The sequence below is a fragment of the Sus scrofa genome, chromosome 1 (assembly GCF_054392235.1).
Source record: "Sus scrofa isolate SSC_HxYL_T2T_F1_AM1 chromosome 1, Sscrofa_HxYL_maternal_Yorkshire_Landrace_v2.0, whole genome shotgun sequence".
Classification (NCBI taxonomy): Eukaryota; Metazoa; Chordata; class Mammalia; order Artiodactyla; family Suidae; genus Sus; species Sus scrofa.
Window position 1 is genome coordinate 158,562,435 of NC_139383.1, and position 21,124 is coordinate 158,583,558.

Here is a 21,124-nt window from a genome sequence, read left to right on the forward strand (position 1 = left end):
GTGTTAGTTTCTGCTGTACAGCAAACTGAATATATATATATTCTTTTTTATAGTCTTTTCCACTATGGTTTATCAGAGGACACTGAACATAGTTCCTGTGCTACCCAGTAGGACCTTACTGTTTAACCCCTCCGGTGTAATAGCTCACATCTGCCAACCCCAACCTCCCAGTTCCACCCTTCCCCACCCCCTCCCCCTTGGCTGCTACAAATCTGTTCTGCTTGTCTGCAAGTCTGTTCCGTAGACAGGTTCATTTGTATCATAGTTTAGATTCCATATAAGTGACATCAGATGGTATTTTTTCTTCTTAAAGAGTACATTTTATGGTCTGTGAATTATATCTTAGTAAAGCTTTTATAAATAAAATTGGAGCCCGAATATGAAAGTTTTGGGGCCTTAGTACTGATTAGAAAGTACCTCAAAGGCAGAGTAGGTATAATGGTTCCCCTCACGTCCTAAGGCCTCAGCACTGATGGCCCCAGCCTAAAGCGCACCAGGCAAATCTCGAGGAATGCCACGTGGCGGTGACTGCCTCCTCCTCCTCCAGCAGGGCCGCCTGGTCTACATCTGCATCTGGCCGCCCACAGAGGCCTCTCTCTCCACCCTCTGCGCTTTTCCGGCCACTCCTGAGGGGTACAGTTTAATGCCTCCTCATCAGACCACGGGCTCTCTCTCACGTGGACTCTGCTCAGCAGCGCCTCCCGTGGCCCTGCCCGTACAAGGCCATCATCACACTTGCTAAAATAAAGGGCAAGGAGCGCTCAGCGGGGAGCCGGCCACGCAAGGCGCTGGGCTGTGGACCCCAGGCAGTCGGAGGAGTGAGGTGGGCAGCCCCGCGCACCTGTGTGCAGGCGGATGTGCACCTTGAGGCTCCCCGACGTGGAGAAGCTCTTCATGCAGTACTGGCACTTGAAGGCCTTGATCCCCGTGTGCGTCTTGATGTGGGCGGTCAGGGTGCTCTTCACCGCAAAGGCCCGGAAGCACTGAGGGCACTTGAAGGGCTTCTCGTGGGTGTGGATGCGGATGTGGCGCACCAGGTCGCTGGGCTTCCGGAACTCCTTAGTGCAGTAGGGGCACACGTGCCAGCGGACGCCATTCTCCTCGCGGATCGACCCTGCACGAGAAGGAAGCACAACAGTCCAGCTTGGCCTAGGACCTGTACTGTGCCAAACATCAAGGCACTTTAATGTCCTTCAGGGTTGGACTTAGCACACCGTACCTATGAAGGCCACAGCAGGAGATACATGATCAATTATGGAAAAAGGTGAAATTTCCACAATAATAGAAGTTATGTAGGACTAGGAATGAATCTTGCAGAAAATGCTAACAGTCTCATGAGAACACAAATCATAGCCTAGGAGATGAGAGCACTAACTGGACAGGTTATGACATAAATCAAGACGTAGCACAGGCTCACTCTGCTGTAAATGCAAATTAAAGAACATGCGATTAGATGACTCCAAAATCAACTCGAAGAACATGAAGAGAGGGAATGAAGTTGTAGTAAGTATTGTCAGAGCCTATTTGTTCTCGCTCATAAAAAATAAGGCAAATAAAAATAATTTGGAAATGATAAGTTCTTATGTTGTAAAAAAGGAATTGATACATAGTTAAAACAAAGAAACAGTATAAATGACATGAACAAGTTCATGATCAAATATGAAATATTCTTCTGTAACTCTAAATAGTATTATTCAGCCTTGAACCAGGTTTAAAACTATTCCTATCAGAAGAAACATCACAAGTAGAATTTGTGGAAATATAACATGTTAAATAATTTCTAAATTGGCAAATTTCTAATTTGGCAGAATCACCTTTTAAAATTTCAGTTAGATTTATACACCAAAAATTAAATAGATACCTACAATAAAGAATTCACTTGAAATCAAAAAGATTTTGGCCCTATGAATGAAATTCATCAGAAAATTGTAAATCTTTATTTCACTTTGTACAAACATAGTTAAAAGGTAAAAAAGAAAAGCTCTTATTTCCTTATCTTTATTATCAATAAATGCAAGACATGTTCCCTATGTGCAAGTGAATCTGTAAGGAGAGAAATTGTATTTCCCTAAATATAATGTCCTTTGCAAGACTAGTACCATAAGGAAGGAGTTAGGTTAAAAAAAAAAAAAAAAAGAAAGAAAAAGAATATTTTTTTAAAAACAAGAACAAAGTGAGGAACATACACAACCCATGAGGAGAAAAGAGTAGGAAACGAGGAAAACAGTTTTAAAAGTGAGAGAAATGTATTTATTTTATGGTAATATTGATTATATTAAGGAAATCTGAAACTTAAGACTGCTTAAAAATAGATAAAAGTTGGAATTCCTGTCATGGCTCAGCAGAAACAAATCTGACTAGGAACCATGAGGTTGCAGGTTCGATCCATGGCCTCGCTCAGTGGGTTAAGGATCTGGCGTGGCTGTGGCATAGGCCGGCAGCTATAGCTCTGATTAGACCCCTAGCCTGGGAACCTCCATATGCTATGGGTGTGGCCCTAAAAAGACAAAAGACAAAAAAAAAAAAAAAAGATTAAAAATTAATTTTAAAAAGTACAATAATTACCTAAAGGTCTCATCATGACAAATCAAGAAAGCAAGGTACAAAAAGATGGGAAAGAACTGTAATACCTATTAGCTAAAATTAGGAAACCACCTCCCTAAATCAGATTTTTTTCCAAACAAAAATGAAAATACAACTTTAATTACCTAAGATGACAAAACTGTCACCAGGTTCTAATTATTTCTAGGAATGAACTAGAACAGAGATATAAACTGGAAGCCCTGAAGGTCTCTAAATCTGGCCTGCATATATTTATTTTGCTTGGCCCAGGCAGATTTCTGACCCTTTGATAAAGTGAAAGATCTGGAAAACTCAGTTCTGCATTCCCATGTGGCAACCTTTCCTGGTGCTGGGCAATAGCTTTCCCCTTCAAATATATTAATAAATTAAAAAAGAAAAAAACACATATAATCATCTTCAAGATGAAAAAGCTTTCACTAAAACTCGACATGTAGTTTTGAGTTTTAAAAAACTGCCTAAAAACAGGAGGAGGTGAATAAAACATCAACACAATGTTTGACCTAATAGGAAAATACTAAAAGCAATCCGTTAAAGTCAGGAAAAAGTCCACTATCACACTGCCATTAATTCATCATGTTCAAGAAATACTAGCAAATGTAATTAGATAAGATAAAGAAATACACAGTATAAACTATAAAGGAAAAGGTAATCACTGTTTACAAGTGGTATGACTGTATACCTAAAGAACAAAAACTCAGAAAGAGGCCCATGTTTTAATACATGAAAATCAACATCCTTCATATCTACAAACAAAATCCAGAAGAAATTTTTAAAATATTACTAAAATATGGAGATTAAAAAAAATGATCTCTAGAAATCAAATGTACACCCTATTTTTTTCACCCTAGTTTACTTTTTCATTGAATGAAAGACTCTTTAAATTCTATACTGCTTTACAATTTTCACAAGTTCACATACATGATTTCATGTAACCCCAAAATAACCCTATTCTTTCATATAAAGACCTAAAGTTATCAAGATGTCATTTCTCTGGTTAAATCACTTACATATGAATACACCAATAGGACTTTTTTACGACTCGTTTTGGAAGTTTAGCAGATGTTTCTAAAGTACATATGAAAAAATAAATCTGTGAAAAAAGTACAAAAGATGCACTTCAATGGGAACCTACTGTACAGCACGGAGAACTCTACCCAATATTCTGTGATAATCTATGTGGGAAAAAAAATCTGAAAGAGAATGGATGCATGCATATGTATAACTGAATCACTTTGTTGTACAGCAGAAATTATCACAACCTTGTAAATCAACTATACTTCAATAAAACTTTAAAAAAAGAAAAAACAAAGTATAATGTAAGAGGATTAAGCATCCTAGTTATAAAAGCACATGATAAAGCTAAAACCATTTGGTACCACAACACATGGATAAAAAAAATAAATTATTGAAATAAAGTCCAGAAAAGACCATAAAGGTCTGAGAGTATAATATATGATTAAAGTGGCATTGCATTTCAGCGGGGAAAGTATGACTTATTCAATAAGGTGTCTGGGATCCCTTTTACTCATCTGATAGGTTAAAAAGTATTTTTTCATATGCACTTTAGAAACATTTGCTAAACTTCCAAAACCAGTTCTAAAAAAGCCCTATTGGTATTTGTATATAAATATTACTCACCCATAAAAGGACATACTATTCAGGCATCTTGTGAAATAAAATCAGGTGGGGGAAAAAAAAGTAAACTGCAAAATACATACAACATGCTACACATCCTGCTAAAAAACAAGAATGTATCATATACAATAATACGCTTATGCTTGTTTAAAGACACAGAAGGCCATGATGGCAGCTGCTTGAGGGAGGAGTACATGAGGACAAGGGTGAGCAGGGGACCTCCCACTTTTCACTGTATTCCATCTTGTGTCTTTGGAATCATGCAGCATGAGGAAGTTTCACCTACTTTAAAAGTAACTTAAAAACACATGCATTCATTAGGTACTTATGATGTGTCAGGCACTATTCAGTTCTTTCCCATTTATCCTATCATTGCTCTCTTTTCAGATGAGAGGGCTGACATTTTAGTCAACTGACTTGTCCATGGTCAGATTCCAGTTAATGAAAACAGCACATACTGAGGGTCCGTGTAATTCTAGAGCCTGAGTACAATTTTCTCAGAAAGATCTGGCCTTCCTTCCAGGAGATCACCGGCTATGTGCCAAGCACCGTCCCAAGCAGGCTCCTGCCCTTGCAGGGAACAAGGTGTGGTGACACAACCCAGAGGTAACTACTGTTCCACAACTAACGAGAGAGACACTCGCATCTTGGACTTCAAGCTCAGATGCTGAAGAGAGCTTTATATGAGAAAACCTATAGTAACTATAATTAAATAGTGAAACCATGCTCTTGAAAATGAGATGGGATCTTCCTGGTAGCTCAGCAGGTTAAGGATCTGGCATTGTCACTGCTGTAGTTCAGGCCATGGCTGTGGCACAGCTTCGATCCCCGGCCTGGGAACATCTGCACGAGGCAGATGTGGACAAAAAATAAAAATTTAAACAACAACAAAAAAAATGAGATGGAAGCAGACCACTACCAACATTTCTACACAACCCTGTATTAAGCCCAGGCCAATATAACAGAAAGGAAAAAGCTGTCATTCTTCACACACAGTGATTCTCTACATGGAAAGCCCAAAATAATCTACACATAAATTGCTACAATTAGCAACAGAGGTTAATTGGTTGCTGGATGCACGATCAATATACAAAAGTCCTTTATCAGAGCTCCAAACACTTAGCAGACTACAAGCAGCAAAATAAGAAAGTGAAGGAAGGGTTACTACTCAGAATTGAAAACAGCAGGCAAGGGATAAAAAATATGTTTTTGAAAACCAGATGAATCCAAAACCCACAGCCTCTTAGAGCCCATGTACTTCAAGTGGTGAAAGTATGTCACCATCTACAGCTTGTACAAGCCCAAGGTAATAAGAAGGCCTCGTTCCAGAGCACCTGGCCTTCAGATTGATTACCACACAAAACAGTTATACCATTGTCATACTTAAAGGAATAAGTCACCGGTTTTCTAAAACAACTTTCCCTGTGATTTCTAGATAGCCAACATTTTCCTACAATAATACATTTCAAACTTCTTTAAAACTTGGAGTTCCAATCAGGCTCAGTGGGTTAAGAACCCAACTAGTGTCCATGAGAATGTGGGTTTTATCCCTGGCCTCACTCAGTGGGTTAAGGATCTGGCACTGCCATAGGTCACAGGTGCAGCTCCAATCCTGTGTTGCTGTGGCTATGGTGTAGGCCAGTAGCTGCCACTCCAATTCAACCCCTAGCCTGGGAACTTCCATGTGCCAGGGATGTGGCCCTAAAAAAGAAAACCAAGAAAAAAAAAAGCTTTATTAAAACTTCACAATGATTTATTATGTCACAGGTTTTATGATAAAACATAAAAGCATTTGTTAAATTTTTAATTCATACATAAAATACCTCTTAAATAAAGCAAATTCTACTAAAAATAGTCACCCTAATAAAGCTGAATAAATCAAATAGTGATGGCTTTAGATGGTAGAGTATGTTCAATTTAGAAAGATAATTAAGGTTAATTATAAACTGTTAAGGAAATGTTGAGATTTATGGGACAAGAACAGTTTGCTCATGGTCTTCTTAGGGTATCAAATGGTATTCAACTATCTTTGGAGGGGTATTTTCAGAAACAGTCATTCCCTTAAAGGTATACTGGTCCCTATAAAGTATTAATCAAAAGGAATATCTTTATATAGAAACATGTCTCCAGAAATTTTCTCACCACAATATCAGAGAGATGAAAAAAAAAATATATATATATATAGGAGAGATGATCAAAAAACAAAAAGTTGGCTCCAACTTGTAGTAAGGATCACATTTAATCTAAAACTTACTAGGACTACATAAACTTGCTCAGTACTCTAAGTATTTCATTTATTCAAATATTTCAAAAATCAATTTACATAATCTTTACAAATTCTACAACTCTGCACATTAAAATAAGTACAATAAGATTAATAACTGCAAGTCCATTCTAAAGTCTCCATCTAACGCTCAGCGCAAAAGAGACAGCTGATACCCAGAGATACGGGATGACCTGGGATGAGGTTCCCTTCCTCAGTTTAAGAAGCATCTTTAGAAGCCAGGCCTGGCCTTTGCTCTAGAAAAGCATGTGCTGCCTGCAGCCACGTCAGAGCACCTGCAGTTTCAGCATGATGACCACAGCCAGCAGTGACTGGTCCCTAAGGTTTCACGTGGACAATGGGTTTCCTTCAGTTTATCCAGTGCACATAAAGGAGATACTCAAGGATGCACAGCTAGCCTGTGACCTATATGGCTGTCACATGGCTAATAAAAATATGTGGAAATGGCCCTTCCATTCCTTCTTGCCTCTCAGGATCCCAGGAAAACCCAGATGATAAACTACTTAGATTCCACTGCTCCGTTTTTCACTTGGAGAGTTGGGGGGGCGGGGGCCAGATCAGAAGAAAAGGAGAGTAGGGCCACAATGTTTTGTGGGTTAAGAAATAAGGATTTCACAACCCCATGTTCACCATGAGAAAACACCCTCTCAGAAAGAAGCTTTAACCAAGATGACAGTTATTCCCCACTTTCCAGCAAGAAAGCACTTGTTCCCAAAACACCTGGGAGGGCAGGATAGTTATATTCACTACAAAAATATTTTTATAGGAACACTTCTGCTTAAAAAGCAGGAAGCTATTTAATTCAAGGAAGATTTAGTAATGCCCGCCCGGTGCAAGAGTCTACTGAGCAGGGTACTCAGCAATGAAGGGGGAGTATTCCAGCCGCAACAATTAACACAAACGACTATAGGAGTCACAAAAATTCTAATCTGTGGCGCTGAGGGGAGGAAGATCCCTTTCAGAGCGATTCTACAAGGAGGCTGCAGGAGCTGGCCGTAGCCAACCTCCAGAGTTTGGGCAGTCAACAGGAGAGGAGGGTGAGGAAGAAGACATTCGTGATGCAGAAAAGCCTGTGGAAACATAAGGTGTTCAGGAAACGGCAGGAAGCCAACTCTGCCTGAATGTAAGCCTGCACGTCGGGCAGGTCTTGGGTGCTCAGGGGCAAGAGATAAAGCTGGGAGTGATGGGGAGTGTCTTTAGGGACATCAGATGGCAGTGCTGGGGGATGAAGGGGCCGAGACTGGCAGAAAGGAGTGGATAAGAGGGGCTGGACAGTAGCGGGAGAGAATGCACAAAGCCAGGTGGGGTGGCCAGAAGGGCCCCTAATCAGGGACATGGGCACCCAGGGAAGAAGTGAGTTTTAACACAATGGACGACAAACAAATGCTTTAAGTAGATACTATCAGAACCTTCCACAAACAAATCAAGCCTCTTAAAAAGCAGCAACGGACCAACCAAAATGTCTAAACCTACAAGTATATTAAAGTTACCAGGTAGAAACGGGGATTTCTTCTTTATAATCTTTTTTTCTTTTTTATCCAACCTCTCTGGGCTCTCCTGCTCTTTTTCTGGCTCGGCATCCACAGGTTCGGTCGGCTCACTGGAGACGCTGGGTGTGTCCGGATTCTGCCCCTGCACCACGGGGGCCTTGGCGTGGCTGGGGTCGCTCGGAGGCGCTGCAGCTGGAATTGAAGACAGCCCACTGTTTTCTAAGGCTTGCTGAGACAGAACAAAACTAGGAGGTTAGGAGATTCGCGGCCCGAACCTGCCGGCCACAATCAATTACAAAGACGCAATAAAGCCTGACCTACCCCGCCAGGAGCACAACAGTCCAAGTGGTCATTTATAAGCATTTTGATGCTGAAACAGCCCTTCTACATCTGTATCTGACATCTCACAGCCACCAGACTTTGATGTGGCAAGCATTTACATTTCTCAATGAAAGGGAATTAGTTGACTAGAGGGAGAGGAGAAGGAAGGCTATCTGTCTGGGAATGAAGATGGTGAGGAGAAAGCTGGACTTGGGGAGGGGAGTCGGGAGAGAGCCCTCCCCCTCTGGTCCCTCAGGAGCAGAGATGCTGCACACCCACGAGGGAGGTGCCACTGCCTCTCAAGAGCCACACCAGGACCTTGGGAAAGAATGAAACAGGGGAGAAATACAAGCTCTGAAAAGCCTATTCTTTCCAAGAAAATTCACTTACAGAAAAAAATTAGGGTTTTAAACTTTCTATAGTTTCTACATTCAAATTCTGCACTGTCCATAAGCAATCAAATAAGCAGATTTTGTCTCAATATGATTTTTTTCAATCAGGATCCCTTTACTCTGACAAGCCCTGAATATTTATTCCTCCACAATGACACCCAGTGGACAAACACAGACAAGAGTGGGCAGCGGGTCTCACCTGCAAGATGTCCTGGTTGATGCCCACAGTGATGCCCAGCTGCTGGCCAGCTTGGGGCGGGCTGGGCTCCACCGTTCCCGGGTCCGAGAGCCCCAGGAGCTGCTGGATGACATCGGCTGCGGCCTGTGAGCTCTGCCGACTGGCGGATGTCAGCTGGGCCTCCGTCTGCTGAGCAGGTAAGGTCTGAAATAGTGTGGCCTGAAACAGCAACATCTCACTCAATATATAAGCAAGGATACTGATGTGTACATTAAAAAAAAAAAAAAAAAAAAGGAAAGAAAACCTCCTTTCTCCGTATCTTCCTTATGAGCACAAAAATCTAATAATATCTCAAACATAAATTTTAATTTTAATTAAAATGCCTCACTGAGTTTTAAGTTAGATACAAAACTGCTCTTAAAAAACATATTCAATGAGTTTCTCTACTACAATTCTTCTTAGGCCTTTTATGGGGAGAGGAGACTTTCACTTCAAGACGGGGGGGTGGGGGGGGGCACTGAACACACAGACCTCACCTCCCTGTTAGCCCATTAAAAGGAAGGAACAAAAAGTTACAAAATATAGAAAATAAGAAAGACATCACTGGGAGTTCCCGTCGTGGCACAGCAGAAACGAATCTGGCTAGTATCCATGAGGATGCAGGTTCGATCCCTGGCCTCACTCGGTGGGTTAAGGACCTGGCGTTGCTGTGAGCTGTGGTGTAGGTCACCAGCTGTAGCTCTGATTCGATTCCTAGCCTGGAAACTTCCATATGCCACAGGTGCGGCCCTAAAAAGCAAAAAGGAAGGAGGGAAGGAAGAAAGAGAGAAAGAGAGAGAGAGAAAGAAAGAGAGAAAGAAAGAAAGAGAGAAAGAAACAAAGAAAGAAAGAAACAAAGAAACAAAGAAAGAAAGAAAGGAAAGAAAAGAGAAATTACTGAGGTCTAAAAAATTCAAAAAGTTCCTGAAAATCAGAGGCATTGGAAGAATAAATGCTCTGAAAAGCTGCAACCAAGACGGTCTGAGGAGAGAGTCTATCTGATTCTTCAGAAACCCAGGAACCTGAAACATGTATGCAGACGACAGTGGGGCAGGGACATGTTCCAAGTGACACTGCACACCTGTCAAAACCTACAGAGTGTGGGCTTTACTTAATAACAAGACAGCAGTTGTAATAAGCACATAGCACCCACGCAAGGTGTTAGTAATGGGGTAACCACGGGCACTGATGGAGGGGAGTCTATGGGTGTTCTCTGTACTTTCTGCTCACTGACTATAAACCTAAAACTGCTCTAAAAATAAAGTCTATTACTTAAAGGGGGAAAAAAGACGTAGGAAAAAAATCCTTAGGACTGACCATGAGTCCATTCTTCCTCCATAGAACAGATGGCAGCTAGGCACTTACCTTCAGGCAAAAAAATGGGGGAATGGCCTCCAAAGATGAAAATGAAAAAACTACACACGGAGAAGCAGGGCACCTTTTGTGGCCCTTAGTTCCTTAGACTAAACGAAAAATCTTTTACATTCCTCCACCAGGGGCCCCATTTAAGAGCAGGTTCCCTGGCCGATCATACACAAGTAACCTGGGAGCCTGGCCCTCTGTCCATGTGTAAGAAGATCAGAGGTAGCCTTCCTGCTGTCTCGTTCTTAAATACAGGTGACAGAGGATCGCCAGTTATCTGAGATGGGGAGGCACAGGGAGACCACCCAAGACAGAAAATTCAGTAAGCAGAAGAGAACTTTAAAAGGAAAATGCTAGTTAGATTGCAAAGGAAAGTACATCAAACTAAAATAGAATATTCTGAAAAAGAAACAGTCAAGGAGAAATTTCAGAAATTAAAAACCTCACTAGCTCAAAAAAAAAAAAAAATCCAATGAATGAGTCATTAAGATAAAGTTGGAAAAACCCTCAAAAGTAAAGCAAAAAGTTCAAGTTAGAAAAACGGGAGATGCAAAATCAGAGACATTGTTCAGAAGGCAGAACACTGAATCCTATACAGGCCTGAGGAGCACTGTGTGTGACCTGACAATGGATGCTTACACACGCAGATGGTGGTAAAAGGTGAGGTAGATGCACCTGACACAGGATGCTTACACAGAAGGGGGTAGAAGGTGTGAGAGATGCCAGGTTTCCAAACCCCTTTAAGACACTATCAGGTTTTTATTGAGAATATACATTTTTAAATGATTCGGATTATCACCACAGGTAACTCACTACGTCTACCTATGTGATCTGCACAATGCAAAAGGAAATGGTGAAACTCTAATATCTCCTTAATTGATATACCGAAAAGTTTTATTTTAAAAAACATTCAGTCCAAAGTAGAATTTAAGACTTAAAATTAGACTCTAACTATTCTCCAGTTTTAGAACTTCTTTGTAACATTCTCCCTGATCAAGAGTAAGCTGAGGAATGATCCCAAGCTGTAAATACTATGAGAAAAGAAAAGAGAAAGCAAACACTAAATGGGTACCTCATGCTTGGGAACTAAATACAAACTAGGCCTGTTTTCTATTTGGGTTGGAGGCAGCTGCTAACTTAACATAAACTACCAACCAACCACATTCATGAGCTACATCAACACTGCCAAGATGTGTGTGTCCAAAGCCTACTGCTGTTGGCTAGGTACCACAGGCTACACTTAGATGTTTCTTACCATCAACTGATCAAGGCTGAGCTACAGAAGCCTACAGAAAAAGAGTAAGGATTTCTCGCTGTGGCTCAGCTAGTTAAGAACCCAACATAGTGTCCCTGAGGATTCAAGTTCGATCTCTGGCCTCACTCTCAGTGAGTTAAGGAGCTAGCACTGCTGCAAGCTACTGCGTAGATCACAGATATGGCTCAGATCTGGTGTTGCTGTGGCCATGGTGTAGGCTGGCAGCTGCAGCTTCAATTTGACTCCTACCAGGAACTTCCATATGCCGTGGTACAGCCATAAGAAAGAAAGAAAGAGAGAGAGAGAGAAAAAAAGAGAGAGAGAGAGAAAGGAAGGAAGGAAGGAAGGGAGAGAATGAACAAAAGTGATGTGTTCTGAGTCATACAATTTTCTTTCCCAAAAGTCCAAGGTCTCAGGAAAAATCATCACTGCCACATTAGACATGGAAAAATATAACTTTAAAAAGAGAAGTGATTCTTAAACTATAAGGATAAGTATTCAATAATCACCAATGACACTGACTGCAGGAACCACAATTTCATAAGTTAATGATCACATTTTGTCTTATTTTTAACTGGTTCAGATTATAGCCCATAAATCAGAATCACGTAATACTATTCTAAAGTTTTAAAAATTTGATTTTTTTTACTAAGTAAACAAATAAACAGAAAGTAGCATTCTATCTCCATATATGAAATGGTCAAAGCACCTGTGTAGTCCTAAATAATATTCTAAGTAATATTCAATTTTTAAGGTCATAATTAAGATGACATATTTTGGTAAAAGAACATCCTTCTATCAACCAGCTCACTAAACTTACCGTTAAAACGTGAGCAGTCTCTGCAGCGCCTGTGGAATTCTGCGGCCCACCCATGTGCATCTTGCTGATGTGAGTGTTTAAGCTACCTAAACTTTTAAATACACAACTGCATTCCGTACAATTATAGGTAGGGCCATTCTTGACCTTAAAGAGCAAAAAGGAAAAATGACTTTTTACAAATCATTAGATTAAAATATTTAAATTATAGCAAATTATAATTGACCATTCAATTAAAAATGACAAATAATCTAGCCCTTTATCATATTTTTTTCTTTTAAGGTGGACAGCTCTAGAATCAATGACCCAATTCTTTAATCAATATTGCCAATATGAGATTAGATGAAATTTCAGTCTTTCTATACATTAGAACTGGTTCAGGAGTGAAAATCAGTCTTCAGTTATTGCGATCTAGGAAAAACATCTGACATGTGTTCTCAATTTCTCAAAAGGTTTAGCACAATGTTCAGCAGTGAAGGCTAGACAGATATAAATATTTCTCTGATTAAGCCTTAAATATACAAATTAGGAAGGATGGCCACACAATGTATACTTTTTTCATCACCAATGTTCCAGGTCGGTGACTACCTTTTAAATGATAGGGGACCACAAATCGGGCCGGCCAGGCACACAGAAAACGTCTATACCATCCTGAACCCACTGCTCAAGCCTAGCGCTAGTTGCTGGCTGGACAAGTGATCACCCTCTGAACCTGGGGAAGACCTCTGTTCTACCTAGTGCCCTGGTTAAGAACTGAATTTACAATTTACAGCTTGAGACTCATCACAGGATTAGACAATATTTACAATCTAACCTTCAGAGGTTGTTTCTGCAACATTTGAGTCAGTCCCGCCACAAGTCCCAGGGTGTCTCCAGACTGGGAGACAGCGAGTCCCCAGCCCCCCTGAAAGTTTCCTAAACCCGGGAGCATCAGTAAGCACATCCCAGGGCTGTTACAGGACCCCTCAGATTTTCCTGGATGCTACACAATACACTACATTCCTCAGCAACCTTCTTTGCAGAGGCGGCTCCACAAGAGTAACCGATAAGCCCTAATTATTCTTCTCAGATCTAAAGGTAACCTCACTAAGATGTATATGCTCTCCCTAGTGCCTCTGGGTCTTAGATAATAAAACTTAGTTTTTAAAAGTAACTCATTGGTATTGCTGTTGGTGGTGGTGTTTCTGAACAGGGTCTGCTCTCTACACAAGCTCTTCATCTACATTAAAAAGTAGAATTTCCAGCATTCCCGGGTGACCTAGTGGTTAAGGATCCAGCGTTGTCACTGCTGTGGTGCAGGTTCGATCCCTGGCCAGGGAACCTCTGCATCTTCCCCAGTTCCCTCATTAACTCAAGAGCCAGCCGTGCCACCTGTGACTGCGCACCTGTGAGCCCCAAGCGTGACGCTTACCTCCGAGTGGACTCTCTGAACGTGTGACTGCAGGTTCCCTTTCTGAGAAAAGGCGGCGGGACAAAAGGCACAGGCGTGGGGCTTTTCACCTGTGTGCTTAATCATGTGTGTCTGCAATGCCCCCTTCTGGTTAAAAGCTTTGCCACATTCACTACATTTAAATGGCCTTTCACCTGGAGAGGGAGAAAAATGATCAAAATGCTGCTCCATGTTCTGTGAGCATCTGATGGATTACAAGAGAAATACTTAAGTTACCCAGTCTCAGGACCCCAAGTGCAGCCCTCCAGGCAGACATCTCCCTGCGACTCAAACACAGCCCCCGGCCACTCAGAACCAAGAACTCACACCAGGACCACAGGCCACGTTCAGGGAGCCACAGTTAAGCCCTGGTCTGGCTGCCGCCTGGGGCACACATTCTCCCCTTGGCCCCAGCAAGTCACCCAGAAGCAAGGTGTCGCCTACCTGTGTGTATCCGCACATGCCTCGTTAACTGACTTGGCTTTTGAAATGTCTTCCCACAGTGCGGGCAGGAGTACGTGAACCCGCTCCTGTCGATGTTCCGATTGTAGGACCGGGTACTGGACACCCTAGCGCAGGCAGGAGGAGAGCACCCCGTAAGTCAGCACCCCTGTGCCACCACTTCGAGTTAAAACCCCGTGGGAAGCTAGATGGTCATCAGAACACAGGTTAATGAGAATCAGTCACTCACACTCACACACACATAAACATAGACACTCACATATATACACACTCTCACACTCACACACATCCCTATACATATACACTCATTCACACATACACACTCATATATATACACACCCACTCACACGTACACACTTACAGGCACTAGCCCTTTCGGGGGAAGGAGGGTCAGAAGGGCTACTCTAGACAAAGCTCTGCCTGTGATGATCAAATACACATATCAAATACACAGTGTGGCTCCCACTTCCACACGGACAGGGGCATGTGCCACCTCCCCCAGGTGCCATACTGGATGCTGATGACCCCCAAGCCCTACCTCCCAGCAGCCACCCCTCCTCCAAGCACCAAGACTCTAATGAGCTGTGGCCCTATATACCGACCTTCCAACACAGCAGAACTTTCCAGCCCAAGAAAAGGCCCCCACCTGGCTCTACAATGAGTCTTCATGTGCTCCTTCAGCTGTGCTGGTGTCTCGAACTCCTTCCTGCAGGCCTTGCAGGTGTGGGTCCGGTTCCCAGCCAGCTCCTGGCGGTGCTCCTCCATGTGTATGGCCAGCTGGCTCTGCAGGGTGAACTCATCCCCACACTCAGAGCAGATGAGGTTCTGCAAGAGGAGGCCGCCCGTGAGCACTGCAAACACTTCAGAACCACCTCCGTTCTTAAAAGAACTCGCACGTACGTGACTGAGGCACAAATGACACTTTCCTTGGGGAAAAAACACTATCTTCACCGCTTAAGAAATATATCATTACGTCCAAATATGAATATAGAGAAATCATTTCTTTGTCGAGAAAAACATAGGGAAAGGATGAGAGAACAATACAATCTTTGAGCAAAGTGAATTGTTTCAAACTGGATCTTGGGTAAAGAGCATTTTGTCCATTTGCTGTGACAACTCTAAAGAGAAACAGAATGACTTCAACCACCACAAAAGGGTGAGGGAAATTAAGATTATAGTTTAACAGACTACCTTAAAACAAAATGACAGCTGGCAAACTTTGAAATGGAAACACCTGTCATTCTTTCAATTTGGGTTCTAGGCAGTCGATTACAGAAAAGCCTGGGACTCTATGCAGACATGGCATTCTGGGCACCTGAAACAGGTGTAGCCTGAACAGAGCTGTGGAATAAATATAAAACACACACACAGGATTTCAAAGACTTACTGAAAAAAGAAAGAATGTAAAACAGCTCAATAACTTTTCATATTTGGATTATGATACTTTGGATATATTTTCATAAATAAAATATATTAAAATAAAATGTATTTCTTCTGTTTTAACTTTTGAAGACACAGCCACCATAAACTTTAAATCCCTCATATTTCAATTAGGGTAACACTGTGCAGGTGTTCCTGAGTTGGGTCTTGGTTCACATCAAGGCTGCCAAGTGCTGGCTGTGTGCATCTGGGGTGCTGACCACTCGAAGCTGTGAAGCCGTGATGAGGGCAACACTCACGCTCATAGGGTTGTTATAAAGGTAAGTAGAATGATGAGTGTAAGATGTTGAATAGTGCATTGAACAGAGGAATAGTGCGTTGAACAGAGGAAGGACTCACTAATGACTCATGGGCTCGGCACAAGGTTCAATTAGTTTACTCATTTGAAGTTGCAAAATACAATTATTTACTTAAATAATCCTCAAAATGGAATTGTCCAAACATGTTAAAGAATGAGTGTAACCTGTCAATGAGCATAGACTGGTATTTCCAAACAACAAAGTGGCTCTTTCTTCCCATCCTGCACTGCACAGTCTCGTAAACACACAGAAAATGCCAGTACCGGCAACCCCCAGCAAGGCTTGGTGGGTGCAAGACAGCAGACAGACAGCTGACACTGACAGACTTGCCCCATGGGCTCCCCACAGTGACCAGTGCCTCCCCCAAACCCCTAGCTCCAGGGTGGTTTCAGTGACTGCTAAGCACTAGCAGATCACCCAGGGAGATGTACAGCATTCCCATCAGCACTCACCTGGCTGGATTATTAAAGTCAGAGCATTAACACAATAAACACTAACCGCCTTTAGGCTACTCCTCTACTTGCACTTGCCCTTCCCACCTCCCCTGCCCCAGGGCCACCTATGACTTTTCTCGGCCACCCCCATCCCTCCCCTCAGAGCCCTGAGCCTGATGCCCAAGCGCTGTGCTTTCTGCCCCACGGTTTCTCAGGAGCTGTCTTCTTTTGCTACAGGACTTTGCAGAGATACACCTAGAGCCCACCCCACAGGACGCCACCCTCCAAGCACTCAAGAGCCGGTCCCCATCATAGTCCACTCAGCTCATTTTAGTAGGCAGTCTTCCCATTTGGATGCAGCACTGGACAAGTGTGGAGTGGAGGGCCCCTCACAGGGCCCCGCTGACACCAGGGGCTGGAAAGCACATGCAGACCAGTCCATCCCACATCTCCAGGCTGAGTTAGGAGCACAGCAGAAACGGAAGGTCAGCTTCCAGCCTGGCTCCCCTAACACCACTGGGGGGCTCCGGGGGCCACCTCGTGCCAGGAGAGGGATGCAAAACAAGCTCCCTCCATAACCCCTGGTGGTCAGGACAGAATGCCATCTGCTTCCAAGGGACAAGGATGGGACAGGGTGGGTGACCTTTCTCCACTCAGCCTCGCTGAGTTCTGTTGGAATTTGGCTGGAATGGGGTTGGCATTGTCAAAAACATGTTCCATGTGAGACCACCCTTTTCCCAGTTCTGGCTGAGGGAACCAGTTTTGCTTACAGCATTTTTATCTACCTACAAAATAGCTAAAATGTAAGATTTAACTACATGGAAAAGACTGATAATTGTGCTCCAATATCCATTCTTCTTCTCTTATATGATAATAGAAGACATGCTTAACTGAGCACATCACTATCCAGCTAAACACTCTGCTCCCAACTTGCCTAACCACTAATCACACTGTATGATGACCAACAACACTCAGTGGGGCAGCAGCAGGAGTGATCCTGACTTTGGGGTCACGCCTTTAAAAAGCAGAAGTCAAAAAATAAAAATAAAAATAAAAAATAAAATAAATAGCAGAAGTCCCTCCCCACCTTTCACTGTAACCATGAGAACAAGGATCAGTCAAAGAGGGCAGAGCAAGTGGGGGTCATGGACTCCGCAGCTGCCCCACCAGCTCTGTACCACAGAACAAACACCAGACTTTGGGTGAGAGGGGAGCTCTGAACCTGTACCTGAATACAACGATTTTTTAAAGAGAGTACCCTGTTTTTTACATATTGCCAACATGTTTTCACATCTGAAATAAGCACAGCAAAGCCCTTTGTTATTGTTCTGCTCACATGAAATCCCTAGCCCTGACCTCTTATGCAGCATGTGGTTACTGAGGCGAGGTCACTTCCCAGATTCCTGAACCCCTCTCCCCACAGCACAAGCGAGAAGACAGAGCATTCATAGCTTCTATCCCAGCTCCAAGCCCCAGTTATGCAAAAGCCTCTCTTCTGACTACCGCACCCTTTTCTTCACCTATGGGTATGTAATGATCGAAGGGGGAATCTGCTATATTCAAAGAAAGGGAATAGAAGACAAGTTAGTAGTAACAGAAATGCAAAGTCAACTTGTTTCAGAAAATACACATTTCCCAAAGGCCTTTCAAGAGAAAAAAAGTAGGGAGTCAGAAACAGTTTGCATTCTCACCACGATAACAGTGAAAGGCAAAGGCAGCTGGAGTTTAGTCAAGGATACAAGGGTTCCAGTGAGACCAGGCTGCACGAGCTCCCATCACAGCTGCCACACTGCACAACAACAATTAAAAACTGACAGAAGTGAAATAAAGTGGAGACATTCACCACTGGTGAAAAAAACTCTGAGCTCCGCTTTGGGGAACAACCCAGAAAAGAATTTGGACAAAGTGTGCAGAAGAGAAAATACAATGAAGGAAGATTTTGAAAACAATGTATGAAGACCTAAGCACATCTGGAAATGATAAATTACTGTTACTTCTCTTTTCAGTTATGGGAGTTAGAGAAAATGTTGACAGGTGTAACTAAGAAAACGCTAGGAGGGAGCACAGTAAGCCTTGCTGTCCTGGTGGCCTGGGACTAGAGGCTGTGCAGTGCTTCTGCCCAGTGTCACACCTGCCTTGACCCTCACCTGAGGGCAGGCTCAACCAGGATGCCAGCACCGCCCCTCCTGTGACCCCACCATTCTGGGACCTCCATTCCCGTGACACACACCCCCCAGGACTCCAGAGGCCCCACACACAAACCCCGGCTTCTCTTTACTTATCCAGCCTGGTCCACACGTTTCATCATTTCTACCTCCTGCCAACACTGACTCCTCTGCTGCTCCATCACGTGCTCCATAAATCCTACCCTGGAGGCAAACAACCATCTGACTCCCACCAGGCTGATGGGCACCAATGTCAGGAAGCCACAAACAGATGAGCTCGCAGCAATGAGCTCAGTATTAGGCGGAATGCAGTCCATGTCTCTGTCCCTGGTCAGGCTCTGCTTCTGTTTCTCACACCTATCTCCAAACACCTCACTCTTCTGGGAAGACAAAGCAGTGTCTCCATCTCACAGAGAAATTCGAAGCTTGCAGCCCTGATCCCAGCCTGCGGGGAGGCAGCAGTGACTATGACAGACTCCTGGGGCCCTAGCGACAGCTGAGACTCTCAGGGAAACGGGACCCTCAGCAACTGTCTGCACCACAGACGACTGGTCAATACAGTCCAGTTTAAATAATATTAGAACCCTGTGAAGCTGGGCTTTGGTGAGGGAAAACCAGCGCAAAAAGCCATGCACACCCAATGTACACGTGGGGGTTTTTCAAATGATAAATACTCATTAGACTGCTTAGATTTAACTACTCCACGAAAAGGACTCTCAGTGAAAAACTCATGGAGACACAGAGACCACGGAAGCCGTGAATGGAGGAAGGGATCTGCCCCAGCGCAAAGGAACGGCGTTGAGCCCGTCCTTACCTGCCTTCGGGGTCAGGGGAGGGGTAGTTCCTGTTCTCGACTCAGCTCTGCACCATCCTCCCCAGGTCACTCCGGGACCTGTTAACCAGGGTTCTAAAGACGGATACTTAGAGCAATGTTAACTCTGGAGTGTGGTCACCATTTTGTGATAACGAGGAAAATGTCTTTGTTTTTAGGGGATATGACTGAAGTATTTAAAGGTGAAGTAGTAACACGATGTCTGCAACTTTTTAAAAACTGTTTGAAAATTCAAGGGGTGAGATCTGGTTTATTTAAACCCCCCGTGTGTTGCGTGAAAACAAAACAAAAAATCTCATTACCTAATGACTATTTGTAGATGAAGCTGTACATCTGAAAACCCAAAGAGAATCTGCTAGAATAATAGGCTACAAAACTAACATACAAAAATAAGCTAGGAATTCCCACTGTGGTGCAATGGGTTAAGGATCCAGCATTGTCTCTGGTGACAAGGGTTCAATCCCCCACCCAGCACAGTGGGTTAAGGAGCTGACGTTGCTGCAGCTGCAGCTGCAGCTCAGGTTAGATCCCTGGTCTAGGAAATTCCATATGCCGCAGGTGCAGCTGAAAAAGGAAAAAAAAAAAAAAAAAAAAAAAAAAAAAAAGGCACACTGTTTTCCTATAGACAAATACCAATAATCCATATCTGAAAGACCCCCAAATGATGTTAATAAAAAATGCTACCAGTTAAGAACAAATTTAAATGCGTTACATCCATATGAACATTACTGAATATTCTGACAACAGATTCAATATGTTAAAGATTTAATGCTCCCCTTAATCTAAAAATTTAATGCAATTAAAATAACAACTTAATTTTTCTTTCTTTTTAGGGCTGCATCTGCAGCATATGGAAGTTCCCAGGCTAGGGGTTGAATCGAACCTGGAGCTGTTGGTCTATGCCACAGCCACAGCAACGTGGGATCCGAGCCACATCTGGGACTACAACACAGCTTGTGGCAATGCCGGATCCTTAACCCACTGAAGGGATCCAGGGATCGAACTTGCATTCTTATGGACACTATGTGGGGTTCTTTACCTGCTGAGCCATAACAGGGACTCCCCAACTAATTTTTCATCATCATCAGGCAAAAGTCTAAAGTCCACATTAATAATAAATCAGAAGAGTAAAATAAACATACGAACATTTGCTATCATTACAAAGAGAAAACACAATAAAGACAAACTGAGAAGCAAGACTGGGGTCCAGGAACGGGTGGGATACAGAGGCGTCGGTCTTCTGAAGGCCCATTTGTGCCATTCTGACTTATCATCCCACTATTCCAGAACTGAAGTCTCAGCCCTCAACCCCAACTCTGCACTGGGCTGTCTTGGTGGTCACACTAGCCCAGCCCTAAGTGAGAGGAGTAAACCAAGGGCCACATATCTAAGAACAGAAAGGGGTGGGCCCAACACAGAAAGCATGAGAATCGAAAGCCTGAACTGACTGCAAATCTTAAATGTACCTCAGAAGGGTTCCTTGTAGTGGTGTGAACCAAGCACTGGGAAACCACTTCAGGCATAACACAGGACTGAGCAAATGAGGGAAGGGACGTGAGCCACTGCCGGGAGCCATGGCCTCTCGTGGAGGAAGGGACATGGAACACGCAAATATGAACTATGGGGCGGGGGGGGGGAAGCACCCTGTGAGAAGGGACCGGAGCTGATGGAATCAGTGTGAACTCACTGTTTCTATAATTTGAGTGT

General features: G+C 43.2%; 1 protein-coding gene across 18 annotated transcripts in view; it reads right to left on the reverse strand.

Moving 5' to 3' along the window:
- Positions 1 to 21,124, reverse strand: part of ZNF236 (zinc finger protein 236) — a 91,569-nt gene that overhangs the window by 51,740 nt on the left and 18,705 nt on the right. For 11 of the 18 annotated variants that reach the window (XR_014840778.1, XR_002345824.2, XR_002345821.2 and 8 more), the window contains exons 4-10: positions 14,894 to 15,072; positions 14,230 to 14,354; positions 13,768 to 13,940; positions 12,360 to 12,503; positions 8,905 to 9,102; positions 7,993 to 8,221; positions 842 to 1,114 (exon numbers count right to left, since the gene is read on the reverse strand). Coding sequence is in view for 8 of the 18 variants with exons in the window: in XM_021099035.2 (XP_020954694.1) it covers positions 842 to 1,114; positions 7,993 to 8,221; positions 8,905 to 9,102; positions 12,360 to 12,503; positions 13,768 to 13,940; positions 14,230 to 14,354; positions 14,894 to 15,072 (1,321 nt within the window). In the remaining 10 variants the exon portion in view is untranslated. The remainder of the gene's footprint in view (positions 1 to 841; positions 1,115 to 7,992; positions 8,222 to 8,904; positions 9,103 to 12,359; positions 12,504 to 13,767; positions 13,941 to 14,229; positions 14,355 to 14,893; positions 15,073 to 21,124) is intronic. The other 7 variants (XR_014840825.1, XR_014840822.1, XR_014840819.1 and 4 more) reach the window with 1 other exon arrangement.